This window comes from Melospiza georgiana, chromosome 1 (assembly GCF_028018845.1).
Source record: "Melospiza georgiana isolate bMelGeo1 chromosome 1, bMelGeo1.pri, whole genome shotgun sequence".
In the NCBI taxonomy this organism is placed as follows: domain Eukaryota; kingdom Metazoa; phylum Chordata; class Aves; order Passeriformes; family Passerellidae; genus Melospiza; species Melospiza georgiana.
Window position 1 is genome coordinate 93972156 of NC_080430.1, and position 26526 is coordinate 93998681.

Consider the following 26526-nt stretch of genomic DNA (forward strand, 5'->3'; position numbering starts at 1 on the left):
TGTCTGGTCATTGTCAACTTCTTCCTTGTAATCCTAACAGCGCCTTCAAGGTGGGAAGAAGCTTCTGATAAGAAGGCAATAAATTCGTTTCCCTGAAAGATTTAGGTGTCCTGTGGCTGCTATCTGGTGCGAGTGCCTCATTCCTTTCTTTAAAAAAACCCCACTAACACAGTTCTTATTTTAAAAAATTTTATAACCTAAAACTATATTTAACACAGTACTTAAGAGAATGAATACGGCATTTCTTTCTAACACAACACACAACACATATAACATTCATTTCAGTATTTGTGAACAGCCAATCATATAATACATGCGTTTTTCACAGAGGGTTATGTTCAGCCCTCAGTAAAGAATTCAGTTAAAGATTAGCGAGGTGATGCTAATTTGGCTTGTACGCTAATTCGGTCCTGTCCCTGAAATTCTTTCCCTGTGTGCTTTAATCCTCACTTTGTGTAAGGGAATCTGATCAGCGGGCTTCGTTTACCTCTGTATCCCTTCTTCCTCTCAGCGATGGTGCAGAGGCAACTCTTGGATGTCAAGCTTAGGCTCCTTCCCCTCCGGACACGCCGGCTCCCCTCGCTGGGGAGCGCTCGCTCACAGGGACGGCTCCTGCCCTCGCCGGAACCTTCGTGAGGGAGGGGGGCGGCTCGCGCGCGGTGGGTGCGCCACTCCCCGCGCGCGGCGCCGAGGCCGTGCCGCAGCCCCGCCTCCATGGCTCCCTCTCCCGGCGCCTCCCTGTCCCGGTGCCTCCCCCTCCCGCGCCGCGGGTCCCGCCTCCGCTCGGGAATCCCCCCCGCGCGCCGGGGCGGGGCGCGCCGTGACGCCACGGGCGCGCAGCGTCAGAGGCGGCCCGTATCGGCGGCGCGCGGGGCGGGCGCGCGCGGGGCCATGGCGGCGGGGTACCACCAGCGGCCCAACGGCGGCGGCGCCCCCGGCGCCCTGCCCGACCCCTCCTTCCTGTGGAGCGTCTTCCAGAGGTGAGCCGGCCGCCACCGCCGGGCCGCGGGCAGCGAGCCCCGCGGGCAGCGGGCACGGGGAGGTACCGGAAGCGGGTCGGGGGCTGCGCGAGTGCAGGCACCGGCCCGGCGCATCCCGCGCGGGGTTCGGCTGCCGGGGCAGCGCTGTGGGCAGCGCGGTGCATTCCCCGTGGCAGGGTCTGCAGGGAAGGGCTGGGGAGGGAGGAGTAAATGTGGCTGTGTCTTATAACGAGGGGAAGGGGATCGGTGGGACGGTAACCTTGAAAGCGCTGAAGTAATTTTTAGCCTGAGGTTGCAGGAAGGATAGTTAGGTGTGGAGGATCAGTGTAGCAGCACAGGGAAGGTTTGTAAAAAAGAATCGGATAAATGCTAATGGGAGACTTAAAAGCTACCAATGACACGACATAGCTGCAGCAGGGGACGTTTAGGTTGGATATCGGGAAGAATTTCTTGTCAGCAAGGGTGGTTGGACATTGGAACGGGCTGCCCGGGGAGGTGGTGGTGTCACCGTCCCTGAGGTGTTTGAGGAAAGCAGGGACGTGCAGGCGGTGTTGGGTCACAGGTTGGACTTGATGATCTCAGAGGTCTTTTCCAAGCTAAGGAATTCTGTGAAGTATTCTCTTGAATTCTCCTGGAACAGAGGGACCTGCAAGGGAGTTAGCAGCTTGTGCTAAACAAACACACTGGCAAGATCCTATCAGTAAGGAAGCCAAAGGAGATTTCCCAACTATGTCTTGTTGAGGAAACTGGGGAGGTGCCTACGTTGGATCCATTTTTATGAGAGATGAGTCAAGACAGATCTTCTGACACAAGCAGCAGCAAGAAGAGGTTAAGCAGCAGACAAAGAGTACTAAGTTTCTAAAACTGGCTGATATTTACAGAGTGACTCAGGAATGCAGCAGCTTACCTACCCAGCCTGCTGTAAAACAACTTCCTCTGAGGACTCGGCAGAGGCATGCATGAAGCCGTTTCTCTTTTTAAAGGGTCCAGAAACAGATTAGCAATCTGGCTTCTGCACCAGGAAAATCAGTAAAAATATTTTAAATAATGTAGTTTGTCAGGACAGTTGCATGGCTTTTGTTGAAAACATTCCTTCTGGCAGACTGCTGTATAAATCCTGAACTGTGTTTGGTAAGGATTGGATGGGGATATGATGACTGGAATTGGAGCAATTAATATAATCTGTATGCTTTCCAAAAATACTCCCAACACTATCAAAAGGCCCTTGATGAAGTTCAGTAAAGGTGGAATGAATGGAAGCATTCTTCAGTGAGTGGAAAACTGACTGAAGGGTGTGTGTGTGGTTGTGCACCACATGGACAGATGGAGCTCTCCTGGGATCTTTGTGTAATCTGTTCAGGAGCAGCTGGGGAAAGAGAGTAGGTGTAGGTTGGATGGTGGGAAGAGGTTTTACACCGTGGGCGTGGTGAGGCACTGGAACTGGTTGCCCAGAGAAGCTGTGGCTGCCCCATTCCCTGGAAGTGTTTAAAGCCAGGCTGGATGGAGCTCTGAGCCATCTGGTGTAACTGAAGGTGTCCCTGCCCACAGCCAGGGGATTGGAACTTGGTGATCCTTTAGGTGCCTTTCAACCCAAACCATTCTGTGGTTCTCTGGTTCTGTGAAAAGAGATCAGGTGATGTTTGCTGATTCCTGCAGTAGCTGAGGCCTGTGAATGTTTGCAGGGGCACCTTTCAGTCCTGAATGACTGGGCTGTACCAGCCTGTCATGGCCAGATCATGATCCCTGTGTGACAGATGATCCCCATATGTCAGGTGCAATCCAGAGCACAAACCTGATGTCCATGGGGAAAACCCATTCTAATTTTGCATAATTTTATTTATAAAAGGAATGTGCTGACTGATGATGCTCAGAAGCTAGATAAGTAGGTCATAATGCATTTTAATGAAAATATCAGCTTAGGACTTGGTAACAGCTCATAAAAGGTAAAAAATGTTCACAATACTAAGAAGAGAAACAGAGATTATAAAGGGGAGTATCTATTTGTAATTGAAGTCTTTGCAATTTATGCTTGCAATTTTAGTGTTGCATGCAGGTTACATAATTCTTGGAGATGGAGAAGGAAGCAATAGAATGAACTGAAAGTGTTTAGAAAAAGGCAGCAAGAACTAAAGGAAAAGAAAATCATCTTCTGTGAACAGGGGTCAGCTGAGTGGGACTCTGGTTGGGGTAGTAAATGAGGGGAAGTGAAACTGTCATTCCAAGGGGAGCATCCTTGTATGAAATGAAGTCCCCACCACTTTCAGATACCCTTCTAAAGAAGTCATGATCATTCTTTATTTGGGCAGAAAGTACTTAATTCACCAATTTTGGCATAGAGCTTGAATCATTAAGACAATGGACTGTGAAGGCTCAGTGGAAGCTGGAACCTGCCTGTGCTTTTTTCCTCTTTGAACCCCTGTGAACTCCTGCAAGCCATTGAGTCTTTGAGTACTTTGGTCACATTAGTGACTTACTCTCCATTGCCAGCATGTGAGACAGGCTGGGTGACAAACCTGTTGCTCCAGTTTGTGAAACAGATAGCTCCCTACTGTGGCATTAGGCATTTTGTGGGTTTAACCAGCGTGTGTGCTCTGCAGTTCTCTGAAACAGAAATAAATAGAAATACTTCCTTGTGGAGAGCAAGCCCAAACTGTTTCATTGTCAGTGTTTCTGTGTGTCTCTTCACTCATAAGTCTTGCAGTTTTCTTTGGAGCTTTTATCATGTTCCAGAGACTTTTTAGGAAAATAATAATCTCGTCTGGTGAGTAAGAAGCAGAATGTCAAAGTCCTCAGTAAGTGGAAGCTGTTCATTTCAGCCATGTAAAGCTTACTACCTGGTTTGGTTTTGTTTTGTTTTTCTTTTCCCAGAGTTGATAAAGACAGGAGTGGAATAATATGTGATAATGAACTTCAGCAGGCATTATCCAATGGTAAGTCTGTTAATGAGCAGTGAGGTAGTTCATTGTAAACTTCATGAGAAATTTGTTGTGAGAGTGGTTACTTGATGCTGTGATTCTTTGTATGGAAGGGGGTGGGAAGTGTTCCTACCACTCACTAATTACTATTTAATCTACAGCAAAAGGCTGGAAAGGGAAAAAATGAACAATCCTTGTGATTTTTTGTTTGTTTGTTCTAAACTGAGTATCTGTTGTAACCATTACTGGTCTGTATTCTGAGGAATGAGGGTGTGCACATCCCCTTTTTCCCAGCTCTGCTTCCTAGAAATCATAACCAGTGATTCATATATTCCTTGCTCATCACTACTGAACCTTTGTTTTTTTAACCAGAACCAGTGTATAACCTGGGCAAAGCTGTTTACAACCAGCCATTTCATTGCACATAATTTATTTTTCATACAGTATGGTGCAGGAAATAAAGTATGTTTGGGTTTTTCCTAACAGAGTAGAAAGATGCACTCTAGTATTAAAACTTCCTAGTAGTCATTTCCTTGTTGTAATACTCAAAGAAACTAGGGTATTGTCAAATAACTCGTGGAAACAAAAAATAAAACATTTTTCCAGTAGCCTATTTTTGCTTTCTTCCCACGACTCAGGATGGGTAGGGTTGTACTCTGTGGGGTTTTTTTCTGTTTGGAAATCTGAAAAAATGGCATATTCAGGCTGTTTGCCCACCTTTGAGTCCATACCAAGTTTCTCTTCTCCCAGAGTTTATTCCTTTATCCCTCCTGTGCTTTGTGACTGAGAGGGCTTAAACTGATGATGTGAGCTGCAGCACACACTGGCTGAAGGGCCCATTTTTGTCAGTAATTGCCCGACTTGAAGTAAGTTTATAAGGTTCTGTTCAGTAAAACTGCAGTAACTGAACTGGATGTACTAGAATATTTGTTTAATGATGTATCTGATAAATTAAAAGCAATGTGTTGTGGCTGCCAGAACTGATCCATAATTAAAATTTTGAATGAAATCTTTAGCAAAAACTAAGTTAAATTAAGTCACCATTTCCATTTAGATTACAGTGCTGTTTAGAACTGTGAGAAACTGCCATTTTAAATTTTACCTGTTTTAAATTTCATATATTTTAAATATTTTCTCATATGAACCTGCCATTTTTAATTTTATGTATTTTAAATATCTCATATGAGTGAATTTAAGGTAATAGGCAGTGATGAATATCTGAGCTCTTTTCTTTCCTTATTTACAGTAGATTAGCAGTTTCAGTGCTTTGCAGTTATGAAGAATGCCTACCAAGTGTTAGACAAAATATTTACAGAACTGTAAGCTTCCTGCATTCCAAGAGATTCTAGATCTCGTACACCAAAGTCACTAACAATTCACTATATTATTTTCAAAATACATCCTCTAGTGGTTGTTTGTGCATGGCTGTCCTGCAATTTAACATGGGCTAAAATAATGTTATGTGTTTATTTCTAAAAAATTAAAAAATTCTACAATGTGCTCATTGACATTTGAAGTTCAGTGTGGTTTTGACAATTTGACATTTTCAGCGTGTGAAGTTTATGCAGATAACAGTGTGCTTACGTGGGAGGGGCTGATCATCACTTTGTCTTTGCACAATAAAATCCTTTGCTTCCTTCTTGTTTTCCTCTGTGCTGCTGTGGGAGTTAACACTAGAGTCAGGAGAGCAGAGACAGGGACAGTCTGCACTGTTTATTGGAACAGGGTGAAATTAGTTCTTCACCTCTGGAGGTGCTCAGATTTCATTCTGTGGTGGCTCTATGAATCACTTGAGTGTTTCAAGATGAAATAAGTTAACTTTCAGACTGTATTTTCACTTTTTCCTCTTATTCTGTTCCGTGTTAAATCCTAGCACCTTATTAATTCCATTATTTCTTATTTTTTTGAGGAGACACACAGCTCTAAGGTATGGAAATTCTCTGTCTAAAATACTGCTTCAACATTTTCAGAGCCATTTTTCCTTTTCTCTTTATGTGCAGAGAGTCTGAGGGCCTGCCTGCAGTGCAGGGCTCTCCCTGTGAGTGACATCACTGCCGTGCCCCAGCAAAGCCAAGGGCCGGATCCCAGGGATCCCAGCCCGGCCCTTCTGCCGGGATTTGCGGTCACCTGACCCAGCCCTGGGAGCGCCTCTGCTCTGCCCTGGGCTCCTGCAGGCAGCCACAGCCAGGTCATTGTGTGCTGCTTCTGCTCCTGGTGCCTTCACAGGCTCACGGTGAAATTCTGGATGAGGCACGGGATTCCTTTGTTTAAAGCTTAATGCTTCCTAGGCTTGGGAATGCTCTCAACCAAGTCAAAATAATTTCATAATGACAAGCCTCTAAATACTCAGAGAAGTACAGAGCTGCTCTCCAGATGATTACTGCTCAGGCCCTTTCAAGCAGCAACATTTCTTGGTCTAAAAATACTAATTCAAACGAACACTTAATTGTTTTAGCAGTGGATTAGGTGGGATTTGTACTGAACTACTCTAAGCTGCAATGTATGGTTATGCCGTGTTAGGAACTCCTTCTGTCAGAAGCGAAATGCCCTGGAGTAGTCCTGTAAAAGGGAAATGAGCAGATGGGTTTTTACTGAGGAACAGATATGAGGCCTTGATTGAGTTACAATTTAGAACACTTCTGCTCCTGTCAGCAGAAAAGAGGTACTTCAGTTTAGATCTTGATTTTTGTCCAATACTTCCTGACAGCCTGGGATGAAAAAGTCCTTCTAAGATCTTCCAAGGTTTGTTAAGATTTTTTTGTTGCAGCCTTAAAATGCTGATTTCTGTGTGGTGTTTGGGAAGCACTGCTCTGAAGTCATCTCTGAATGGTGAGACTTTCTTACTTCCAAGTAGCCTTGTTTTTTAATATGCCTGTTCCATGTCACGTAGCTCTGAATTCACTCTTCTTAACTGATTTGTTTGTTTGTTTGTTTTGCATTTTTTTTAAACATTGAGGAATTCTTAATGGTCAACTAAGTAATTCTTTCTGTTTCAGGAACGTGGACTCCATTTAATCCAGCAACAGTCAGATCAATTCTTGGTGAGTGTAGTTGTGTGATGTGGCATAGTCCTAAGATAATGTTTTGTGATCTGCTCAGCTGATTGATTGAGAATGCTCTCAATTGCTACACTGTTTTGTTGTTTTTTCCTCAGAGTGCCCAGCAGCAGTAAGTTAAATTATTTTCTCTTTTGATTAATAGAGAATGCCCTTTGCATACGCACATGTGCACTTGTCAAAATAGCTTAAGAAAATGTTACTGCATAATTGATTAGATAATAAATGTAATTTATGCATGAGGAGATTGTTATCCTAAATTTTCTAAAAAGATATTATGTAAGTTGTCTTGGGAAGTAGTTTTTCCTATCTTGAATTTAAGCCTATGTTTTACTCCAAAAATACCAAACAGAAGCTTTACAAAGCTTGAATTCTGTTAGTGTCTAAACTAATTGCCAGTTATGTGGAAGGTGCTGCTGATAGAACAGAAGGATGAAGATTCAAGCACAAGAAATCAAATCTTTTCTGTCACACAGTTCATAAATCCAAGGATTACATTTTTTGCTTTGTTCTCAATAAGTGTTCAGCAGCAGCCTGAGTTCCATTGCTGGATGACATGTAAAGATAACACCATGAGTAAATCAAATGCAGATGAATATCCCAGCACTGTTGGAAATTATGTAAGACTTTTTAATGTGTCCTTGGAAAAGAACAGTCCACCCCTCTGCCCATTTTGATTATTACTGGATGATCAATCAAGCCCTCAGTATTTTTGAACTGAAAATGAAAAACTAGGAAAAATAAACATTCTGTGATTTATTCTGGTATTTTTATCTTGGTTTATTTTTTTTCCTTCAGTGGATGACTGCTGCTTTTTCTTGGCAGGACTTTGCAAATTACCACTTGCATTTTAGCAGTTTCTTTTCTCTCTTCAGTACCTTCCACAGAGCACTCTTGATATCTACTTAAAGTCCTGGCAGATCTTGCTGAGGAGTTGTATGACTAAGGTTTTATATGTGTTTCTTACTTTTTATTTCAGGCATGTTTGACAGAGAAAACAAAGGCGGTGTGAACTTCAATGAATTCACAGGAGTCTGGAAATACATCACAGACTGGCAGAATGTCTTTCGAACGTATGACAGAGACAATTCTGGAATGATTGACAAAAATGAACTAAAGCAAGCACTAACAGGTTTTGGTAATTCATTAGTAATTACAGTTTTTATGACTAGGTTATGTCATAGAATGAGCTGCTTACTGGTGCTGTTGCAGAGCTGTACTGCTCTGACAAATGTCACTAAAAATGAGGTAGGTGAAGGGCAGCTTTCCTTTGAGGCATAAGCTACCTTTTAACAATGTCCATGCCAGAGGCATGTGTTTTTTAAAGCTCTTTTCTTAAAGAGAGGAAAGGAAAACATTCCTGATACATGTCCTGACACATCCAGTTCCAGTCTCCTCTGTGACTAGCTCTGAGGGTTACCAGTGTATCAGGCTAAGTCTGAACTAACAGGGTACTTGATAGAACTTGCCACCTTTTAAACAAGGCCAGCTGTCTGTGCTGTGAGAGCATTCTGATGGCTAAGGAACTTTCATTCCAGTCACTTCACCTGTAAAGACTTGAACTGCAGCCCTAAACCATTCCCTCAATCAAACAGTCACCTTAATCTGTAATTATTGTTAATGTGACTCTGTATATAATTATTATTGAGCATGGGTTTTATTGCATGCATCTTAGTTTACCAAAAAATAGTCATTGTAACTCCTTACTGTTTTCTGGTTTTGTTACACATGCCTGCTAAACAACCTTGTTCTTTTTATAGAAGGACTGCAGTAATTGAAACCTTCTAAAGTATTTCTCTTTTTCCAAGGTTACCGACTCTCTGATCAGTTCTATGATATCCTTATTCGGAAATTTGACAGACAAGGAAAAGGACAAGTTGCTTTTGATGATTTTATTCAGTGCTGTGTTGTTCTACAGGTAAGAAAAGAGATGCACTTTGATGCCAATTGAAAAAAAAAAGCCTTTTCTTAAGCTTTTCTTGTTCTCACTTCAACAGTGGATCCGAACTTGCTTTTATTTATAGTAAGCCATTTGAACTAAGTGTATGCTAAGTCCTAGAAACATCTTTGTGTATTGGTCTTCATTAGCAATTCCTTTGTGTCTCAAGTAAATTTGATACAATGGGTGAGGGACAAAAAAGTGTAAAATAGTATCAGTGTTTGACACTCTCTGTTAGTTTAATACAGACTTCAGAGCTGATCTTGCAAGGGTAATGGTAAAAATACACAAAAAACCTTCCAGTCTTTCAGTGACACAGAGAGTGAGAGAGAGAACATGGAGGGAAAGCAGTTCCCTGTAAAAGTCACATCTCTGTTATTTAGACACATCAGTCACCTTTCCATTCATTTGTAATACAAGGCAATTATGGTTAATTGTAGACTTGAACTCTGCTAAAAAGGGCTTTAAATGGAATAATCACTCAGCTGATGTTAATGAATCCTTGCTGGCAGTTGTTCTGGTCCTTTGCACTGCCTGGCTTCTCTGGGGTTATACAGAGACACCTCAGATGGCAATGGCACATGAAGCATATTTGCCTAGAAGGCGAGATATGCACAAGGTATGCATTGGATTCTGTTTCCAGATGACTCAAACACTGCATTGTTTTTCCCCCTGGTTTAAAGCCAGTTATAAAAAGCTGTCTGGTCTATACAGAAGGTAACTTTAAGTATTGAATTATTATTGCAGTGAGCTGTCTTATATATAAAGACTGTAAAATGGCTACAGGGGGGATGAACAGAAAGGGTTCATAAAGCCCAGGTGGCAAGGGGAGTGTGTTGCAGTCTGAAGCTTCCCCTGGAACAAAAGTGTCTATTATTATTTTTTTTCTCTCCTCCTCAGAGGCTGACTGATGTGTTTCGTCGATACGACACTGACCAGGATGGCTGGATCCAGGTGTCCTATGAGCAGTACCTTTCCATGGTCTTCAGCATCGTATGACATGGATAACCAGGAATTGCACACTGGCATTACATAGACTGGAGTTGCCAAATCATACTCTACTGAATAAGATTATTTATGTATTATAATGGATGTAACATCACATTCTTAAATTTTGTATGTTGGTAATCATTGTCAGAATCTGTACTTGAGTTGGTTTTATTTTGTATTATTGTATGATGTGACCATCTCTGCTTACTGTAGTACAGAAAGCACAGAATCTAGATTTAACCAGTACAATGTTGAACTCTTACACATATCCTTACCTCTTACACATATCCTGCATGGGAAAAATGACTCTTTAGAAATGCCAAATTAAAATCATGCTTGTTAGTTTATATCAGTTGAAAGCCAGAAGTTGCACAACATGTTTTGCATGTGCCTTACTTTTATAAGAGTTTAATGTATTAATTTTTAAATACAGAATTTAAAATTAAGTAAAAATACCAGGTCAACTTTTAGTCTGTTTCACTTTTGTGCAGCTTTAAGGGGATGGTGATTTTATTTCTGTATTCTCATTTTCTACGATTCAGGGATCTCTCCACTTGGATGGCCTTTTGGCCTTTTTTATTTTATTTTCTAGCTGCCTCCTTTCAGGGTATCTTTGGGATGGCTTCAAATACAACTTCTCACCTGTAAAAAAGGTCACACTGCATCTCCCTTGAGAAGTTCCCCTGAAAAATGAACTCTGACTCTGAATTTGCTCCTTTTGCTTAGTTGTCTCATTTGACATCAGAAGTCTTCCTTTTTGTGCTGAAGCACTTATTTGAAGTGGCCTTGAATTGACAGTCAGACATTCTTGTAACTTTGCCCTACATCTCACCATTTCCAGCTAATGAGAGAGTGGAAAAACTCAAGCAAGACAAGTAATGACTGTCACACACCATCTCTTGCAGTAACTCTTGGAGGAAGCAAAGACAACGAGAGTTACAATGTTACTTCCATGTGACCCTGAGATTGGCTCAGATGGTCACAGAATGGTACAAATAACACCAAGGTCACACGTTCAGTCTCTGTATGGTCCATTCACTGAACAGCTGGACTTAGTGATTCTTGTGGACTCTTTCCAACTCAGATGATTCTGAGTCTGTGTCTCACCCACACGAGAGTGTCTGGTGTCAGGGTGAAGGCAGCAAAGTGGCAACTGTGCAACTGTTACAAAGCATTTGTCATGTAAAGAAGCTGCTACTGTTTGTCAGGTGATACGCAGAGCCTTAGTGACAGCTCAGCAACACTGAACACTCTTCTGGTGTCAAGCATGTGGGGGAAAACCCATGGCCCCCAGAGCATAAGCACCCTGAAACAAGGAGATGGCCCAAAGCACTCTGGGTGTCCTCACCCAAAAGGCAAGGAATTGGTTTTGGGTGAGGAGGGAGATCAGGAGTAACAACCAGTGTCAGAAACCACCTCATCCAACAGCTGTGAAAGTTACTTACCTTGAAGAAAACAAGGGAAAAATACTTCCACCAGTTACTCTTTGAACCTTCCCTCCCTGGAAGGCTGAGAAAATAACTATATATGCTCTTTCCAGAAACAAAACAGAAGAGAATGCTTTTGAGAATTTCTGGGCTCAAAAGAGTTCCCCTGTTTCTTTCCACTAAGGAAGCTGCCCCTCTGGCTCATACATCCAGATAAAATCCAGTAATTCCGGGAAGTGTTTTGAGGAGTAAGTCCGTGGTACAAACTAAGAAACTGCAATCTGAGAAACTTCCCAAGTTGTCTGCCCTGAAAGATGCCTCCATGTCCAGCTGGCCTTGTTGTATTTCACTGCCCTTGGTGCAGAACAGCTGATTCCAGCACTTCCTAAAGGAGCATCACTGATGGAGAGAATCATCAAGGTGGCTCTGGATTGGAACAACTCTTGTCCCACTGGGAAACACACTTCTAAAGGTGTGACAGCAGGTACACCACGGACCAAGAAACTGACTAAAAGCAGACCATTTATTCCCAGTCCAAGACATGTTCCAGTCTGGGTTTTTGTGACTGGCTTTTTAAGGAAATTGGAAATTTGCTCCAAAGGCTCAGGTGCATTCTGAGAACTACTGCCTCCATGCCAAGGCCTGTGATGTAGCTGCAGTGGTGCTGATGGGTGCCAGGCATCTGGTGCTGCTCTGCAGGCTGGCAGGAGCTACTTTGTGAGGTGGTTTCTTAAAGAAGGACTGGAGTCTGGACAGAGTTCTGCTCCAATTCTATACTACTTAGGAGCAAGGTATGGCAAAGGGCTTTCTTGGCAGTAGGAAGTACTCAGCACTCTACAGTTCAGGAAAGCTTTAGTAAATCAATATTGTCTTACTACTCCAGCTCCAACAGCAAGAACTGTTTCCCCAATGAAGGACTCTGCACAAGAAAGGAAGGACAGTAACTGTTGCCCAGAAGGAAAAACTACAGAACCTGTAGGTGCAAAAAGCATCTAATTTGGGTGGAGCTCATCCAACTACTGTGTGTCACTGGGGTATACAGTGATGGCAGTAAAATCCAAAAGGGAGTCAGAAATGAGGAAAAGAGTTCTCTGCAACAACCTCAAATGAAAAGGTCTTAACTTGAATTGACAGAGTTGCAGCAGTAATATTTCCTAGCAACATTTTTTTCTACAGTTTCAGAATTTTAGTTGCACTACACTTTCTGTGAGGAAAAAACGATGCTAGTAACATTTGTGTAAATAACTTCTGGTAATTTTTAAATGTAGATATAATAACAAATCAATCCTACAGACTTGTAAATCAAAACTCTGGCAGACAACTGTGGTAGAAAAAACAATTTTCTCCTTTCAGCAAGAAGGCTGAGTATGTAATTCAGTGCATGGAGGTGTGTGATGTTACAAACCACTCCAACACTTCAGTAAGTATGAGCAGTGAACAGGACTGCAACACAGTGAACAGGAACGAAAAAGGAAAGCGGATCTTTTCAGATGCAGAAACAAAGTAATGACAGAAGGAAAATTTTAGGGAATTGAGTTTACTTATGCTCAATAATAAATTATTTGGAATTGAGTTTTTATTAAAATTTACATAACAAGATCCAAAATGTTTTATGACAGCTCATGAAGACTAACCCTGCTTCAGCACAAGTATTTAATGCACAGAGAGACACAGTTCCAGCATGGGTGAGAAGAAAAATGATAGTTCACAATGCAGCAGTGAAAAGGAAAACAGACACTCAGGAGTAAACTGTCTCACTTTACTTCTTTTCTTCAGCTCCATGTAAGCTGGTTTTAATTACATAGAGCAGATACCTAAAGCCAGGCATTCATGAGCATGTGGCTCTGATACACCTCATGAACTGGTAAGTACTACTCAGTTAGTACAACATTTTGTTTATTTTTTCATGTTATTTTATCTGATTGCCTTATGGGTTCTACTATTTCTTAATATGCTTTTGCCAGTAGAAAGAATCAAGAATTTTTATTTTAGCCTGGGTCCATCTACCAAATGAGTTTTTAGGATAATTTATAATGATTTCATTTTGAACAACATTATTTAAAAATCTGCATGTATTTCTCACCATTTCTTACTCTGCAAACTGATATGCCCTGTTACATACCAGTCCTCTAGTAGAGATTACATTTTCCTCATATAGCATCACATTAACATAGAGAGAATACCTATGCTGTGACATTCTCCTTTCTTTGTCTAAACAGAAATGTAGTGTATCAATTTCTAAAAATATGCTAATTATAAAGCCTCAAATTAATGGAAATGGCCTTACATTTGTGTGAAGAAAAGTAAACCTGTATTTTGAATTAATATTCTTCCTAAGTAGGTAGCATAAAAGTAAACCTTTCTCTTCTGAATTGAGAAGGGTATTAAAAGGATTATTAGCTTTTTGCTGACAGAGTAATTTTAACATATTTTCAAAAAATAACAAAAGATCTTTTTTTTCTGAAATATACTAAGATATAACAAATACATTACAAAAAAGCCTAAACAAAATAGTATGTTCACCCATTATGTGCAAGTTCATGTTCCAGCTATATTTCACACGTTAAAAACTTAAACCCTACCTCCCTTTACCTCTCCCAAGCCAGTCAAACACAGTTAAATGCAGTCTCTTTCCTGAAAGCCAAGTGATGGAGATTCTCAAGTCTCTTCATCTGTTTCCAGTTCAGCTGTTGCTCCTTAATCTTTCTCTCTAGCTTCTATTAGCACATTGACGAATGTCTGAATATTTACTTCTGGAAAGGGGCAATAAAGACATTTAGAGTTACTTCTATTTCAAAATATTTCCATAACACAACATAGAGAATGTGAATATGAAAGTTTTACCGTTAAATAGCTACCTAATTAATTAACTCATTCTAGTACCAGAAGCATAGTTTGCATTTGTCCAAACTCATGCCCAATGACAGCTATGCAGTAGCATATGCCCACTTCTCTTTAAGTCCCTCTCATAATCTATTTCCAAAGGAGAAACTCTCATTTTGAATAGTGTATCACTATTCTCAACATTAATGACTATTTCTACAGTGACTGGAAAAAAGAAACTGACACTTAATGAACCAGCTCTTTGATAATGTTTCTCTTGTTATCCCAATGGGTTTTGATTCATTTGGATTATCTATTATAATGCCATCCAGGCTTGGTTCTGCATGCATTCCAGTTTTTTTGGTTTTTTTTTTTTTTTATGCTAATACATTCCCCTCCCACCACTGCAAATCCACCAGTACAACTCACAATACAAACTGCTAGTTAGAAACATGACCAAGGACAAACCTTTCAATTCAGAAATTTTTGCACTATCGAAACCTCCTCCCACTCACTGCTCCATCTAGTTGCCAAGAGGCACAGTATCCTCAGAGAAGCAACAATGCCTTTCTTCAGCTGATACAGATGTGAGCAAAATGAGCTCAACTCCCCTGAACTCCCCTGAACAGCTCACCCCATCTCTGCAACCTGCAATCTCCTGCTTATGTTACAGTAACTCATTTCACATGATGGAAACTCATCACCATCTTACTTTGAAGCGCTGGGTGATACGGAGCCAACTGCTTGAGCATCCTGGTCATTGTAGGCACATCCTTCCCTAGGAGTTTGTTCACAGTGTTGGGAGCAAGACCAACATCAGCCCCATCAAACATCTCTTCTGAGCTTCTGAACTGCTGGTGATCTTGGTACGAACCACCACCAGAAAATGAGTCCTGATGTGAACTCCAGTCTCTCTGGTAGGCTGATTTCTGATACCTGAATTCCTGACACCTAGATTCCTGCTTCCAGCTAGAATCCTCGTAACACCTATAGTCCTCATTCCACTCATTCCACCTAGTGTCCTGGTGCCACCTGGATCCACCTCTTCCTGAAACAGTAGAAATTGCAGAAGATGTACAAGTATTAACTGACTCATAGTTCTTGTAAGAGGAATAGTTTTGTGAAGTATAATTTGTAAAGTATCTTCCAGATGAAGGATATGAGGCAGAATAATTGGAATAGGATAATTCTTGGTCACTTATATGCCCTGCTTTGGTACACACTTGTTGATTGCTCCATTTTGTATTTTCTCTGCCAAATGAGAGTCTGTTATCACAGAGCTCAGTTCCTTGCACATCACTGGATATGTATTCTGCTGAGTACTCCTTCACTGGGCAGCTCTGGTATGAAGAGGCCCCAGGAGCCAAATTCATGGAGGGCACGGAGTTCCTGAGCTGTCTCAGCCATTGGCTGACACCACTGGCAGGAATATCAGGCTCAACAGCAGGAGAGTCCCTGAGCAGAGACACACTTGCAAAGTTGTCAGGTGTCAGATGACAGGAGGGTGATCCATCATCTGCTTGGTAACTGTTGGGGTGAGCAGGAGCAAAAGAAGCATCTTCAGAATACTCTTCATACTGAGACAAAAACCCTTGATTCCAGTCAGAACTTCCTGAATAAATAAAGGGTACTTAAGTTAGCAAAATATTAAAATACCAGCTGCAAACACAACTACTTTGAGATTTTATCATGTGTACTTATGTTCTTCTCCCATTTCTTGCCTTCATGTCTTAACTGAGTTTTTCATTTTTTTACCCAAAAATTCTAATAGTAAATAGATCAGGAAGGGTTACTGCTTGAATTTCCATGACCTTAACTGCTATAACACTGTTCAGTGAGACAGAGATGTTTTCAGACAGTTAAATCATTAAAGCTCCAGAAAATTATATCCTGAACTGACTCAGAGGGCACAGACACACAGTACACCAGCTAAGAAGTACACTGGCTGGCCATAAAAGTAAATTTTCACAATCTGCACAGGCTCCAGAGTAAACAAACTAGTAAGAAAAAAAATAAACTACCTTTGTATTCTACATCTGGCCCATAGTGTTCTGGGATGCTTTGCCTTTCTGGAAATTCATCTTGAGGTACTGGCACCAGTGGGCCTAAACTGTTGGTGTAGTTATCCTAGGTAAAGCAAAAGGTCAGAATGCCTGTTTGCAAATGCAAGAATTTAAGAACTTTACAAATTCTAAAAAGCAACAAATTTCCCATAGAAAGTTAGCAAAGTACAATTTTAAGTGATAGCAAAGTCCATGTGAGGGGTGTGTTGTTACCACATTGCACCACTATTTTCCAGTGTTATTTGAAGAGATACTTTCCTGGAGAACAGAAGGAGGTCTCTGGTGAAGACAATATCTCCTGTTTCAAATTTATTGCCTCATCTCTCTTATCATCACCTGGCTAAAATATAAAACTGCTGCATATGCCAATCCTGCCTCCATCTGGGGAATGCAGAATGGAAAGCCCAGCTGAGAGATGAAGCAACAGAAACAACATTTAACTGGTGCTGGTGGCAGCATTTGCACAGAGATAGTTACTGCAGCTCACCTGACATGGAATATAAAATTGAGAAAACAGTCTGAAACAGCTTTCAGAAAAAAATAAATCCTGAATTTTGTGAACCAGTAGCTGCCAGAGTGATTAATAATTCCTTCACAGATTCTTGTCCTTCTTCAGATTTCTTTTTCCATGGGTAGTCAACCTCTTTGCAAAGAAGCTATGGAGGCTTGTAAGGACCAACAGACAGTCAAGAACATCTTGCCTACCTTAATCTTAACAGATTAAAACTCCCAACTGAGAGCAAAGCTACAAGTTATGAGAAAGACAGGCCTACCCACAGGACCACAAGAGAAAAAAGTGGCACATTTGGGTGACACTTAAAGCCTCAATGATCTTAGAACAAAAGCTAACAAGCAAGGGACCACCACAAAAAGGATGACAACCTGTCATTGAGAAGCAAAACGTTGCCCAGAATAGAACACACACACAAAAAAAGCCAAAACCGATACATGATGATGGAATACTAAGAGAAAAATATCTTTGTTACTTAAAAATTGTAAAAGAAGAAAATTGAAGTACATTTAACTGGAGATTTTGACCATGCCTGAACTGCTACAGGTTGGCAGGCTGTTAATACAGTGAGTTTAACCACTCCTTTCCTCCCAATTCTGGACAAGATTAAGTTACTTACTACTGCTTTCTTTTCACAAAAGGCCTTCAAAGCCTCCATGAGTTCCTGTGTAATGCGAACAACGAGTGTTGCTTCTGAGTCTGAGGTGATGTGAAAAGTCTCCTGTTGAAAAACATGGTTAGAACTGGATGCCATTAGGATGCCAAAGGGTCAAATATGCAAATAGATCAAAGTTATACTTTGATTTTTGTATAACCAAATTTATACTATTGGTTAACATATGGCATATATGATAAATGTATACAAAAATATCAAAAAATAAAATTGGGAGCATAATTATGGCCTGATAAAAGGTAAAACATAAACTTGGATTTCTGTGCCACTCCTGTACTGTCAAGTCCCTAAAAATTTTGTTGCAGACAGAGAATGGCACAAGTCCTAAATTTATATTATCTGTGTAGAAAATTGAATAAAAAATAAGCTTCAGGCTGATTACTAAGTAAATGAATTTATAAGTGATTACAGTAAAAGAACATAGGCAGTCTTTTGTAAGGAATAGCTGTGATTCCTGTTACATAAAAGTCAATTAACTATCAAGTTTTTAAGACTTGCTTTTTCTCTCTCTTTCTGAAGTCACAAGTAACCACAGCGTGGAAGACATGAAGCACTCATCTCAAAACATTCTACTTCTGATTTTGGTGGGTAAACACAACTGGAACTCAAATGAAACCTTCCAATTGCCTTGGGCACAGGACATTACTTTCACAGAGTAAAAGTCAGATATTTTCATAAACCCAAAAGACAAAATAAGGCTTACTATGCCACTGTCAACAGCAACAGAACTGATAAACTCTCCCCAATCACTCCAAGACCAGCAGCTGTGCTCTCTCTGGCAGCCACACCAGACTGGCTCCTCTTGCTGAGCATTACCAACAATCCCATTAGATATGGGCAGCCAGCAGCACTTAATCACCATCAGTGCTGCTAATTAACACTGTTTGTCAGGGTGGCTCCTCCTCCTCAGCAAAGGGGAGAGCCACATCTAATCCAGCCAATTGCTTTGAGCTAAGCTACAGCTGCACTAACTTCTGAGGGCAGAGTCCACTAAAATAGAAATTAATGTTGCAGTCAAATGAGTTTGATCAGTAATCAGAGGCTCTTTCAAACAATATTCATTGCATTGTACTGGTGAAACATCCCAACTCTCATCATAATTATTTTACATACATACCAAGAACTCCAGAGCTTTCTGTTTCCGAACAGGATCATTCTGTGGGATTGAAAATTAAGGAAAAAAAATTAAAAGACTGAATTTTACAGCAGTTGTTGCATCATCTTGTACAGAACAAGATATTTTAATCTTTTATCCAACAACAAAAGTCAACACAAAGAAAAGATAATTTTAGGTCAGAGCCATAAACATGCAATGTTAGATCCTCAGTATCAGTTTGTTAGCAGCTACACAAACACAACTGCTTTCCTTCCAATACCAGGAAGAACACATTTCACATCTAAACCACACACCTACAGAAGCTATCTTCCCCAGCCTTTCCTCGCTCAGGAACAAAATCATATTTTAAAAAGTCAAGTGCTCAGCTGCATTTAGCATAATATCTGACCAGCCACACAGCCAACTCTGCCACTAAGATAAAAACAAGGCATTCTCAGTGTTTGTCTCCAGAGCTAATCAAGTGAAATAATTTCGAATTTTACCTTCTAGTTAGAAAAAGGGATTGTAAATCTTTAGATGCATCTTAAAATTTAAAACAAACTTTCAGTATAGAACAGTCTTGATCTGAAGAGAGACAAAACAAGGAAGGGGAGACTGCAGCACAGGCTGGGAGACCTGGCCTGGAAACACTGGCTCTAAGACTCTCAATGGCTCTGAACAGGACTTATGAGAGCTAAGGTGAATGTACTGTATTCTCTTCCCCTCTGCTGTGATGAACACAAAACTCTGACTCATTAGGTCAATTGCTTCTGCAAGAATATTAATAAAATACTAAATGAAGCCAAAGAATAAACATTTTCCAGAAAAAAAAAATAAAAACAAGCATAAAGAAACTGCTACAAAATGAGAACTTGTGGGTATGTGAACCCCTGTGTGGAGTTACTGCCTCTACATACCTCTTGCTTATAATCATCTTCCCACCTTAAAAGAAAAAAAATTGCAGTATTAAGATGCATTCTAAAAATTACTAAAACACTAAGTTTACTCAAAATATTTCAGTTTCCAAATTTTTATCACTTACCAATACTGGATATCTTTCTCTAAGAAATAAGAGTGTTTTAAATATGCTGTAAAGGTCCTTATTCTGAGTGACTCTCAGAGAGACCAGCAGTGCAGATGAACTTCTTTACAAATCAGCTAAAGGACATGACTAAAATAATGGTGAGTTGGGCTTTTTCTTCCTATATAAACAGCTGTTTATAAAACAGTCAATGATATCCCACACAGAATGGAAGCAGCTTGAAATTTTAATTGCAATTACTTTCTGAGTGCAGTATTTCAAAACCCATAGCTGCTACTTCCTCACAGACAAAAAGGAACAATTTACAGAAGCGAAGTACAGTGGAAAGACAATATAAAATATTTTCCAATATGTCATATGTTTGCTACAGAAAAACAGGTTAAAAATTTCTGTTTTGATTCTCCTGTGCAGGTAGTACTCTCACCTTGATTTCTTCTTCAATGGGGCTAGAAAATAAAAAAGAATTATTAGCAACATCACAAGGTTTGCACTGTACTTCTGCAACAGAAGCATTACACAAATAGAACAGTTACTGGCTGTGAAGTGGCTGTGGTTTCTGCAAAGGGCAGGATTCAGCAGCAAATGGCACACACACCCATCTCAGAAACCAGCAGGCATCCTTGCTGAAAAGTCTGTGGGAGACCTGTGCCCTGAAGGCTCTGCAGGGTACCCTACAGCACCTGTGCTCAGGCAGCTGAACCCCACACAAGAAGGCTGTGTGGAATAAACTGAGGTGGGCCTGTCTCCTCCATGAAAAAAAGTTACAAGGTCTGCATGTGGTTTTTTTCCACGTAAATACCAGTGAACCTAAAAGCTGTATATACAATAGCTAAGTTTCTAACAAGAAGTTACAGGGGTTGGAATGTGTGATTATCTCACCTCTATTAGTGTATAAGCATGAGGAGGGAGGCAGGGAAAGCTCTGCAAAACAAGGCAGTCTAAAACAGTACCTATGCTTCAGAGAACCAGCTACTGCAGGGTACATAACTTCTCACTTCTTAAGCATTGTGTTCCAGGATAAGCAACAGGACATGTAATAATTCTCTGCACAAGTGACACCTTTGGCCCTACAAGACAAGGCCAAAAGCCTTGTGTTACCATGTTAACCAGTTCCCATTGACACAGTTAACACATGCTGATGGAGCTGCTGATGTCCATTTCATCACTCATACCTGTGTACTAGCAGCCTTTCTTAGCTATATCCCCAAACTCACCCTCACTGTCAGAAAAGAGTTTTGACATCTGCCAATGTGATCTAGTCTAAAGTTACTTACTGCTGCTAACCCAGTAACCACGATTTTCTTCTAAATAACCAGAAGGAGGTTTTTTGGAATTCACTTTCTAACCAGAGCAAACCTTTATACTGAAAGGCACAACACTTTTGGAGGTAACTTCCCTCTTGTCCATTTTTTCAGTTTCATATCCTGTAGGACTGGGTGGGATCACTCTTTTTCATGTTCTAGATTGATATTTGACCGTGTCTTCCACTTCTACAGAAGTCTGCTGACCTGACTGATGTCAGTTGACTCTGAACTGAGTATTACTCACTAATTATCAGGTCACACTCCCTCTTCTACACAAGAGACGCAGAGATCAAGGACTTTTGTCACCTTGTTTTGCACACCAACATTCAAAAGTACAAGCCACAGAAGCCACCAATGACCAATAAAAAGAAGAAGAAAAAAAAAATGTACTGCTCTGGCAGGCTCCTACAGCGGGACTCACGCTGACCAATTCCGTAGATCTTTGAAACCTTCACCCACTTCAATCAAACCCACCTTCCTTCTGATATTAACACGAGGGTCAAAAGGCAGCAAGGAGGTATTCCTCCAGACTGGCATCATTAAGGATCTATAGCACACCTACAGTAACAAAAGATGTAACTCAGCCATACTGTATGAGGGAAGATGCTGGGTTTATGTTTGTGGGTTTGGTTTCCATCACTTGTTCCAATGGATTTGCTAAAGAATGGTAATTTCCACTTCCACCAGTGATTTAGCATAAGTCTTCTGATGATGTAAATGAGGTGGAGAAGACTTTATCAGCTTATTCAGAGAAAGCCATCAAGTACTACTTTTCCATACTTTTTTACTTTCCTTGATGACCAAATTACTGTAGTTATCATAAATACTTCCGGAAACAAGAAGTTAAAAAAATCTAAGGAAGACTTGAAGTCTGGCAATCTCCTCCTTTCATCAATTCAAAATCACAAAAACCAGAAAAATCTCTGAAAACATTTTGTGGTGTTACAAGCTGAATGTTTTACATCAGTCAAACCCTTTGAGTTCAACCAGTAAGTCAAATTAGGCCAAATATCAATTACATCAAATCTACTATTCAAGAAATTCACACACTTACATGAGGTAGCTGGTCTTATGTAACCTTCCGTCTAAAAATATAAAAAGGTTCATATTAGACTTTCTGACTAAAATTTCATAACAGTATCTACTGCAACTGCCTTTAGGAAAGGAACAAGTACTTTTATTTATGCCAACATAATTAAATTGAATTAAATTCCTCACACACAGATACAGACTTCTATAAATGAAGTAAATATAAATGAAATCTGAGAAAAAATTGCTTACATTTGAAAAAATTTAAGTTGCAAAAATTAAAAATTATTGAAGTTAAAGTAATAAAATTTCTGAATCACTGAATTCAGACCGAACAATTTTCAATTTAAAACATCTAAAACCTTAAAAATATAAAGCTTTGGCTTTTTCCAGATTAATTTTAATACTAATGTTCTTTTCCCTGGATCTTTCAGGGCAACCTAAAGGAAAGCCTTAGTTCAACCCACTATTACACTTCCTAGAAACACACAGAAAATTTAAGAGGCTTTGCCTGCAGTACTTTTAAAATTTACTCTATTAAACATAAATGCACTGATAAAAGACAAATGAAGAAAAATTTTACAGTTACTTCCCATTACCTTATACATTTTTAATCCTTCACTCTTCTCCAGCTCTCCTGCTATTCGTCTGAAAAACGAGACTTTGCATTCTTTTGTATCTTTTGTTTTTTTCTTTATTTTATCTGGAAATTCTTTAGACTGTAAACAAAACCAGCTTGAAAAGGTTAATATCAAAATATATCACAGTATTAAAAAATTTACACATTTCACCTTCTGGACAAGCTTCCAAAAGACTGGCAAACATTGATTTGAATATTACGAACTAATTTCTTCTCTGCAACGTATCTACTCAAATTTTAAAGTTACTAAAGTAGTCTTCAAAACAAAAAATGGATACCCATGCAAAGCTTGCTACCAGAAGGAAACACCCCCTGTACCAAATCCAGCCATGCTACGGACATGCTGCGGAATAAAAAAGAATCCCATTGTTTTTGGAACCTGATCCTGAAAGCAATCTAAACACTTAGGAACAGATATTGGAGCTGAAACAGACAGGCAGCCCTGGACTGCACTGCCTCAACAGCCCATATCATCAGAGCTCCTCATGTTGGCCTGACCCACAGAGAGTCAACTATACTGGCAATTTATTATATGGGGTTTAAACTTCAAATGATCTAATTATTCAGGAAAAAAAAAGGGGTGCATCATAACGAAATTTTGATCAAAATGCATCAAAATTACTCACAATGTATTCTCTTCTGTGTTTATATCCACTAAGATGTTCTATCATAGGTGCCACCTCTGAATTGCACCCACACAGCCTGCACTCGTAACGTGGCTCTCTTCTTCCGTCAAATCTGACTTCAACCACATGTTCTAAACCTGTAAAAGCAAGAGTTACAAATATCTCTATTTTACGACAGACTACTGAAACAAATGTACTCTTTACAATGCTGCTCATCAAATTCAAAATTAATATGTGAAATTATTCCATTTTCAGAATTTGATACTCCTTCAGGATCCCTTCAACACTTCTATGGACTTATTACCCAACCAGCTAAATTTATCTCTTTCCAATATCTTATTCTGAAAAGAAATACACCACCTATGGCAGATTTCAAAGCCCACCAAAAATATTTAATGCATCTTTACTCCTGTCTGGGATATTTTTTCAAGAAACTAAGAAAGAGAATGAGAATAGGAAATGCCCTACAAATGTCTAGATTTAAAACCTGCATTTAAAATACCTAAGTCAAAGATAATTTAGACAGTATCTGAGTAAAAGCAGATGTAGGAAAGACATTAATCACTTCACAAAACTGAATCTTTCACAATCTGGAAATGTTCCATAAACTTTTAAGGATCACAAGAATGAAAATGGGAATATTCTTCATTTTTCCTAGAAATTACTGAGACAGTTCCTTTAAAGTGTTCAGAAACCTTCAAGTTTGAGGCTTCTTACCTAGCATGAAAAGTTTTGTTCTGAAAAGTTTGAACATAATAAATTTAAAAGCAGTTTAAAACAAATAGGAAAATCCTGCAGCTGTTCCCTTGTATCATAATTTCCAGTACTCTGTATTTTGATGGGTTGATCCCAGCCAGCAGCCAAGAACCACACAGCTGCTTGCTCACTCACATCCACACCCCTCAGCAGGGTGGGGGGAACACAGGAAGAACAAAAGCAACAAAACTCAAGGACTTAAAAGACAGTTTAATAAGTTGAGGAAAGAGGGGTAAAAAAACCCCAAAACCAACTAACATGCAAAAACCCATCGCTCACTGCCCCACAGGCAGACCAATACCCACCCACAGTCTCTGAACAGCCACCTTGGAAGTTAAACCCTGCTTCCCCCCTTCTTCTTTCTTTACCTCAACTGTGATTACTGAGCATAACATCTCATGGTACAGAATATCCTTTGTGCCAGTTTGGGTCAACTGCCCTGGATGTGCCACCTCCCAGTCTCTTGCCCACCCCCAGCTTATTCAAGGGTGAGAGCCCAGAATAACAAAACAGTCTTGATGCAGGTGCACTGCTCAGCAACAGGAAAAACCACTGGGGTGTCATCAAAACTGCTTCAGGCACAAATCCAAAACATACAGGCTGCTTTGAAAAATTCAACTCCATCTCAAACCTGCTAAATTATCAAACTGCTAAATCTTAACTCTGAAAATAAATTATCACCAAATGAACTGAAACTGTTCTTGCAACTGAAGTGTTTTCTATTACATATGCTTATAGTAAAGTATTCATGTTAAAAAGCCTAGGAATTTATTAGGTGGAGACAATGCACTAAACAGAGAAATTTTCTGCTAATACTAGGAAATTTGCTACTTAGGCCTTCATCAGAGAACCTATTTCTCTAGGCCACCATGACACACTTGGAACACTAAGGCCACTGACAAGCAGCCTTGCTACTCTCCCAAGGGTTTCTAACCTAGCAGTTAGAAAGAAAGCATTAAAATTAATCTCACTACTTCCAGTACAGCCAAGGCCAGTGAGGAAAAATATCTCACAGAGCTGAAATATCTGTATATCCCACCAAATGGAAAGCCACCAAGTCACCAGTGGCATGAGGTCCAGTTGGAGGCCAGAAGGTAGCAGTGCACCCCAGGGGTCAGTACTGGGTCCAGTCCTGCTCAAAACGTTCATTAATGATCTGGATGATGATGCAGAGCACAACCTCAGCAAGGCTGATGATGACACATCATCACTGGGAGGGATGCAGATACACCAGAAGGTTGTGCTGCCACCCAGAGGAACCCTGAGTGCCTGGAGCTGGGCTGGCAGGAAGCTCAGGCAGATCAACAAGGGCAAGTGCCAAGTCCTGCATCAGAGAAGAACAAGCACCAGGGCATGCCGGGGGCTGGCTAGCCAGAAGAACACTGGCAGGAAAGGGCCCAGTGCACAGCAGGCTGAAGATGAGCCAGCAAAGGCTGACAGTATCCTGGGCTGCACAAGGAGGAGTGCTCACAGCAGGCTCCTCTCAGCACCAGTAGAGCCATTCCTGGAATGCTGTGTCAAGTTCTGGACTGCACAGCACAAGAGACATGGGTATATGAAGGGCCATGAAAATTACAATGGTACTAGAGCATCTCTCCTATGAGAAAAGGCTGGGAAAGCTGGAACTGTTCAACCCCAAGAGGAAATCTCATCACTGTGTATAAATACTTGAGATGAAGGTCCAAAGAGGGAGCTGTTTTCAGTGGTGCCAGGACAAGAGGCAACAGCACAAGTGAAGCAGGAGATACTGTCTGAAGATCAGGAAACCCATTCTGACTGTGCGGGTGACTGAGCACTGGAACAGGTTTCCCTGAGAGATTGTAGTTTTTCACCCTGGAGATTTTCAAAAGCCATTTGACATGGTCCCAGACAACCTCCTCTGGGACTTGAGCAAGGGTTAAGATCAGTATTGACCCCTCCCAACCCCAACCCTTCTGTGACCTGGAAAAAGCCTCTTTACTTAAATGGCTCCTTCAGGAACAATTAACAGTTGAGGAGGTCTTTATAATACCCAGTGCATTAAACTAAATTTAAAATGGTATGAGATAGGTAAGCTATAAAATACATTTACAGAAAATGAAACAGTAACTAAAATCCCACCTTTTATTTCAAAATAAAGTCATTTGGTAACAAATTCAATTTGTTCAAAAGGCATACAATTTTAGAACAAAAAACCATACCAATTAGAGGCTCTTCTCTTCTGGGATCATTCACAAAATCCTTCAGACAGGTTATGTACCCTGCGAATGATCTCTTCACTGAAGTAAAAAATACACATAAAGAGACATTACACATTATATAGTTTACACATAATGTCTATGATATTAAAGAAGTTTCTAATGGGAGATAAATGGTGACAAAAGTCATTTGCACTCTGAAATGCATAAGGAAAACAGGCAAGACCTCAGTCCCCCAGAGAAAAAGTCCAACACTTTCTCTTCCATAACAATTTTATACACAAGGATCTAATGTCTCTAAGAAAAGAAGCAAATAAGCAAAACAAGACTTCTAACACAGTTCAGTTTACTGAGGAAAGACATGAAGTTCACACGCCTAACATGTCCCAGACTGTGTCAGTTCTCATGAAAAAAAGAAAAGCCATCAACCTCCTCCTCCCATCAAAAGCCTAACACTCATGCAGTGTTCTGGGACTGCT

The 26526-nt window shown here is 40.4% G+C and overlaps 2 protein-coding genes across 4 annotated transcripts in view; one reads left to right on the forward strand and one right to left on the reverse strand.

Moving 5' to 3' along the window:
* Nucleotides 1-888: 888 nt before the first annotated feature.
* On the forward strand, nt 889-10348 carry PDCD6 (programmed cell death 6). 2 transcript variants are annotated; one of them, XM_058036899.1, is made up of 6 exons: nt 889-980; nt 3849-3910; nt 6892-6936; nt 7931-8089; nt 8760-8869; nt 9791-10348. In XM_058036899.1, exons 1-6 carry the CDS (start codon nt 892-894, stop codon nt 9887-9889), a joined length of 564 nt encoding a protein of 187 aa, XP_057892882.1. In that variant the 5' UTR covers nt 889-891; the 3' UTR covers nt 9890-10348. The 2 variants fall into 2 exon arrangements, with proteins under 2 accessions (XP_057892882.1, XP_057892892.1); XM_058036909.1 differs by having other exon boundaries at nt 7931-8083.
* A 2480-nt stretch (nt 10349-12828) lies between these two features.
* Nucleotides 12829-26526, reverse strand: part of LOC131081919 (uncharacterized) — a 28139-nt gene continuing 14441 nt past the window's right edge. For both annotated transcript variants that reach the window (XM_058021319.1, XM_058021328.1), the window contains 11 exons: nt 26051-26128; nt 23115-23251; nt 22448-22567; nt 21874-21904; nt 19940-19961; nt 19391-19415; nt 18495-18533; nt 17324-17425; nt 16152-16257; nt 14843-15742; nt 12829-14060 (listed from right to left, as the gene is read on the reverse strand). In XM_058021319.1, coding sequence (XP_057877302.1) covers nt 14005-14060; nt 14843-15742; nt 16152-16257; nt 17324-17425; nt 18495-18533; nt 19391-19415; nt 19940-19961; nt 21874-21904; nt 22448-22567; nt 23115-23251; nt 26051-26128 — 1616 coding nt within the window. In that variant the 3' untranslated portion in view covers nt 12829-14004. The remainder of the gene's footprint in view (nt 14061-14842; nt 15743-16151; nt 16258-17323; nt 17426-18494; nt 18534-19390; nt 19416-19939; nt 19962-21873; nt 21905-22447; nt 22568-23114; nt 23252-26050; nt 26129-26526) is intronic.

Excerpts from the sequence above, each read along its gene's own strand:
- PDCD6 (XM_058036899.1), top strand. The coding sequence starts at position 892 with ATGGCGGCGGGGTACCACCAGCGGCCCAACGGCGGCGGCGCCCCCGGC. Across the intron at positions 981-3,848 it reads CTGTGGAGCGTCTTCCAGAG|AGTTGATAAAGACAGGAGTG; the intron begins GTGAGCCGGCCG and ends TTCTTTTCCCAG. Across the intron at positions 6,937-7,930 it reads AACAGTCAGATCAATTCTTG|GCATGTTTGACAGAGAAAAC; the intron begins GTGAGTGTAGTT and ends TTTTTATTTCAG.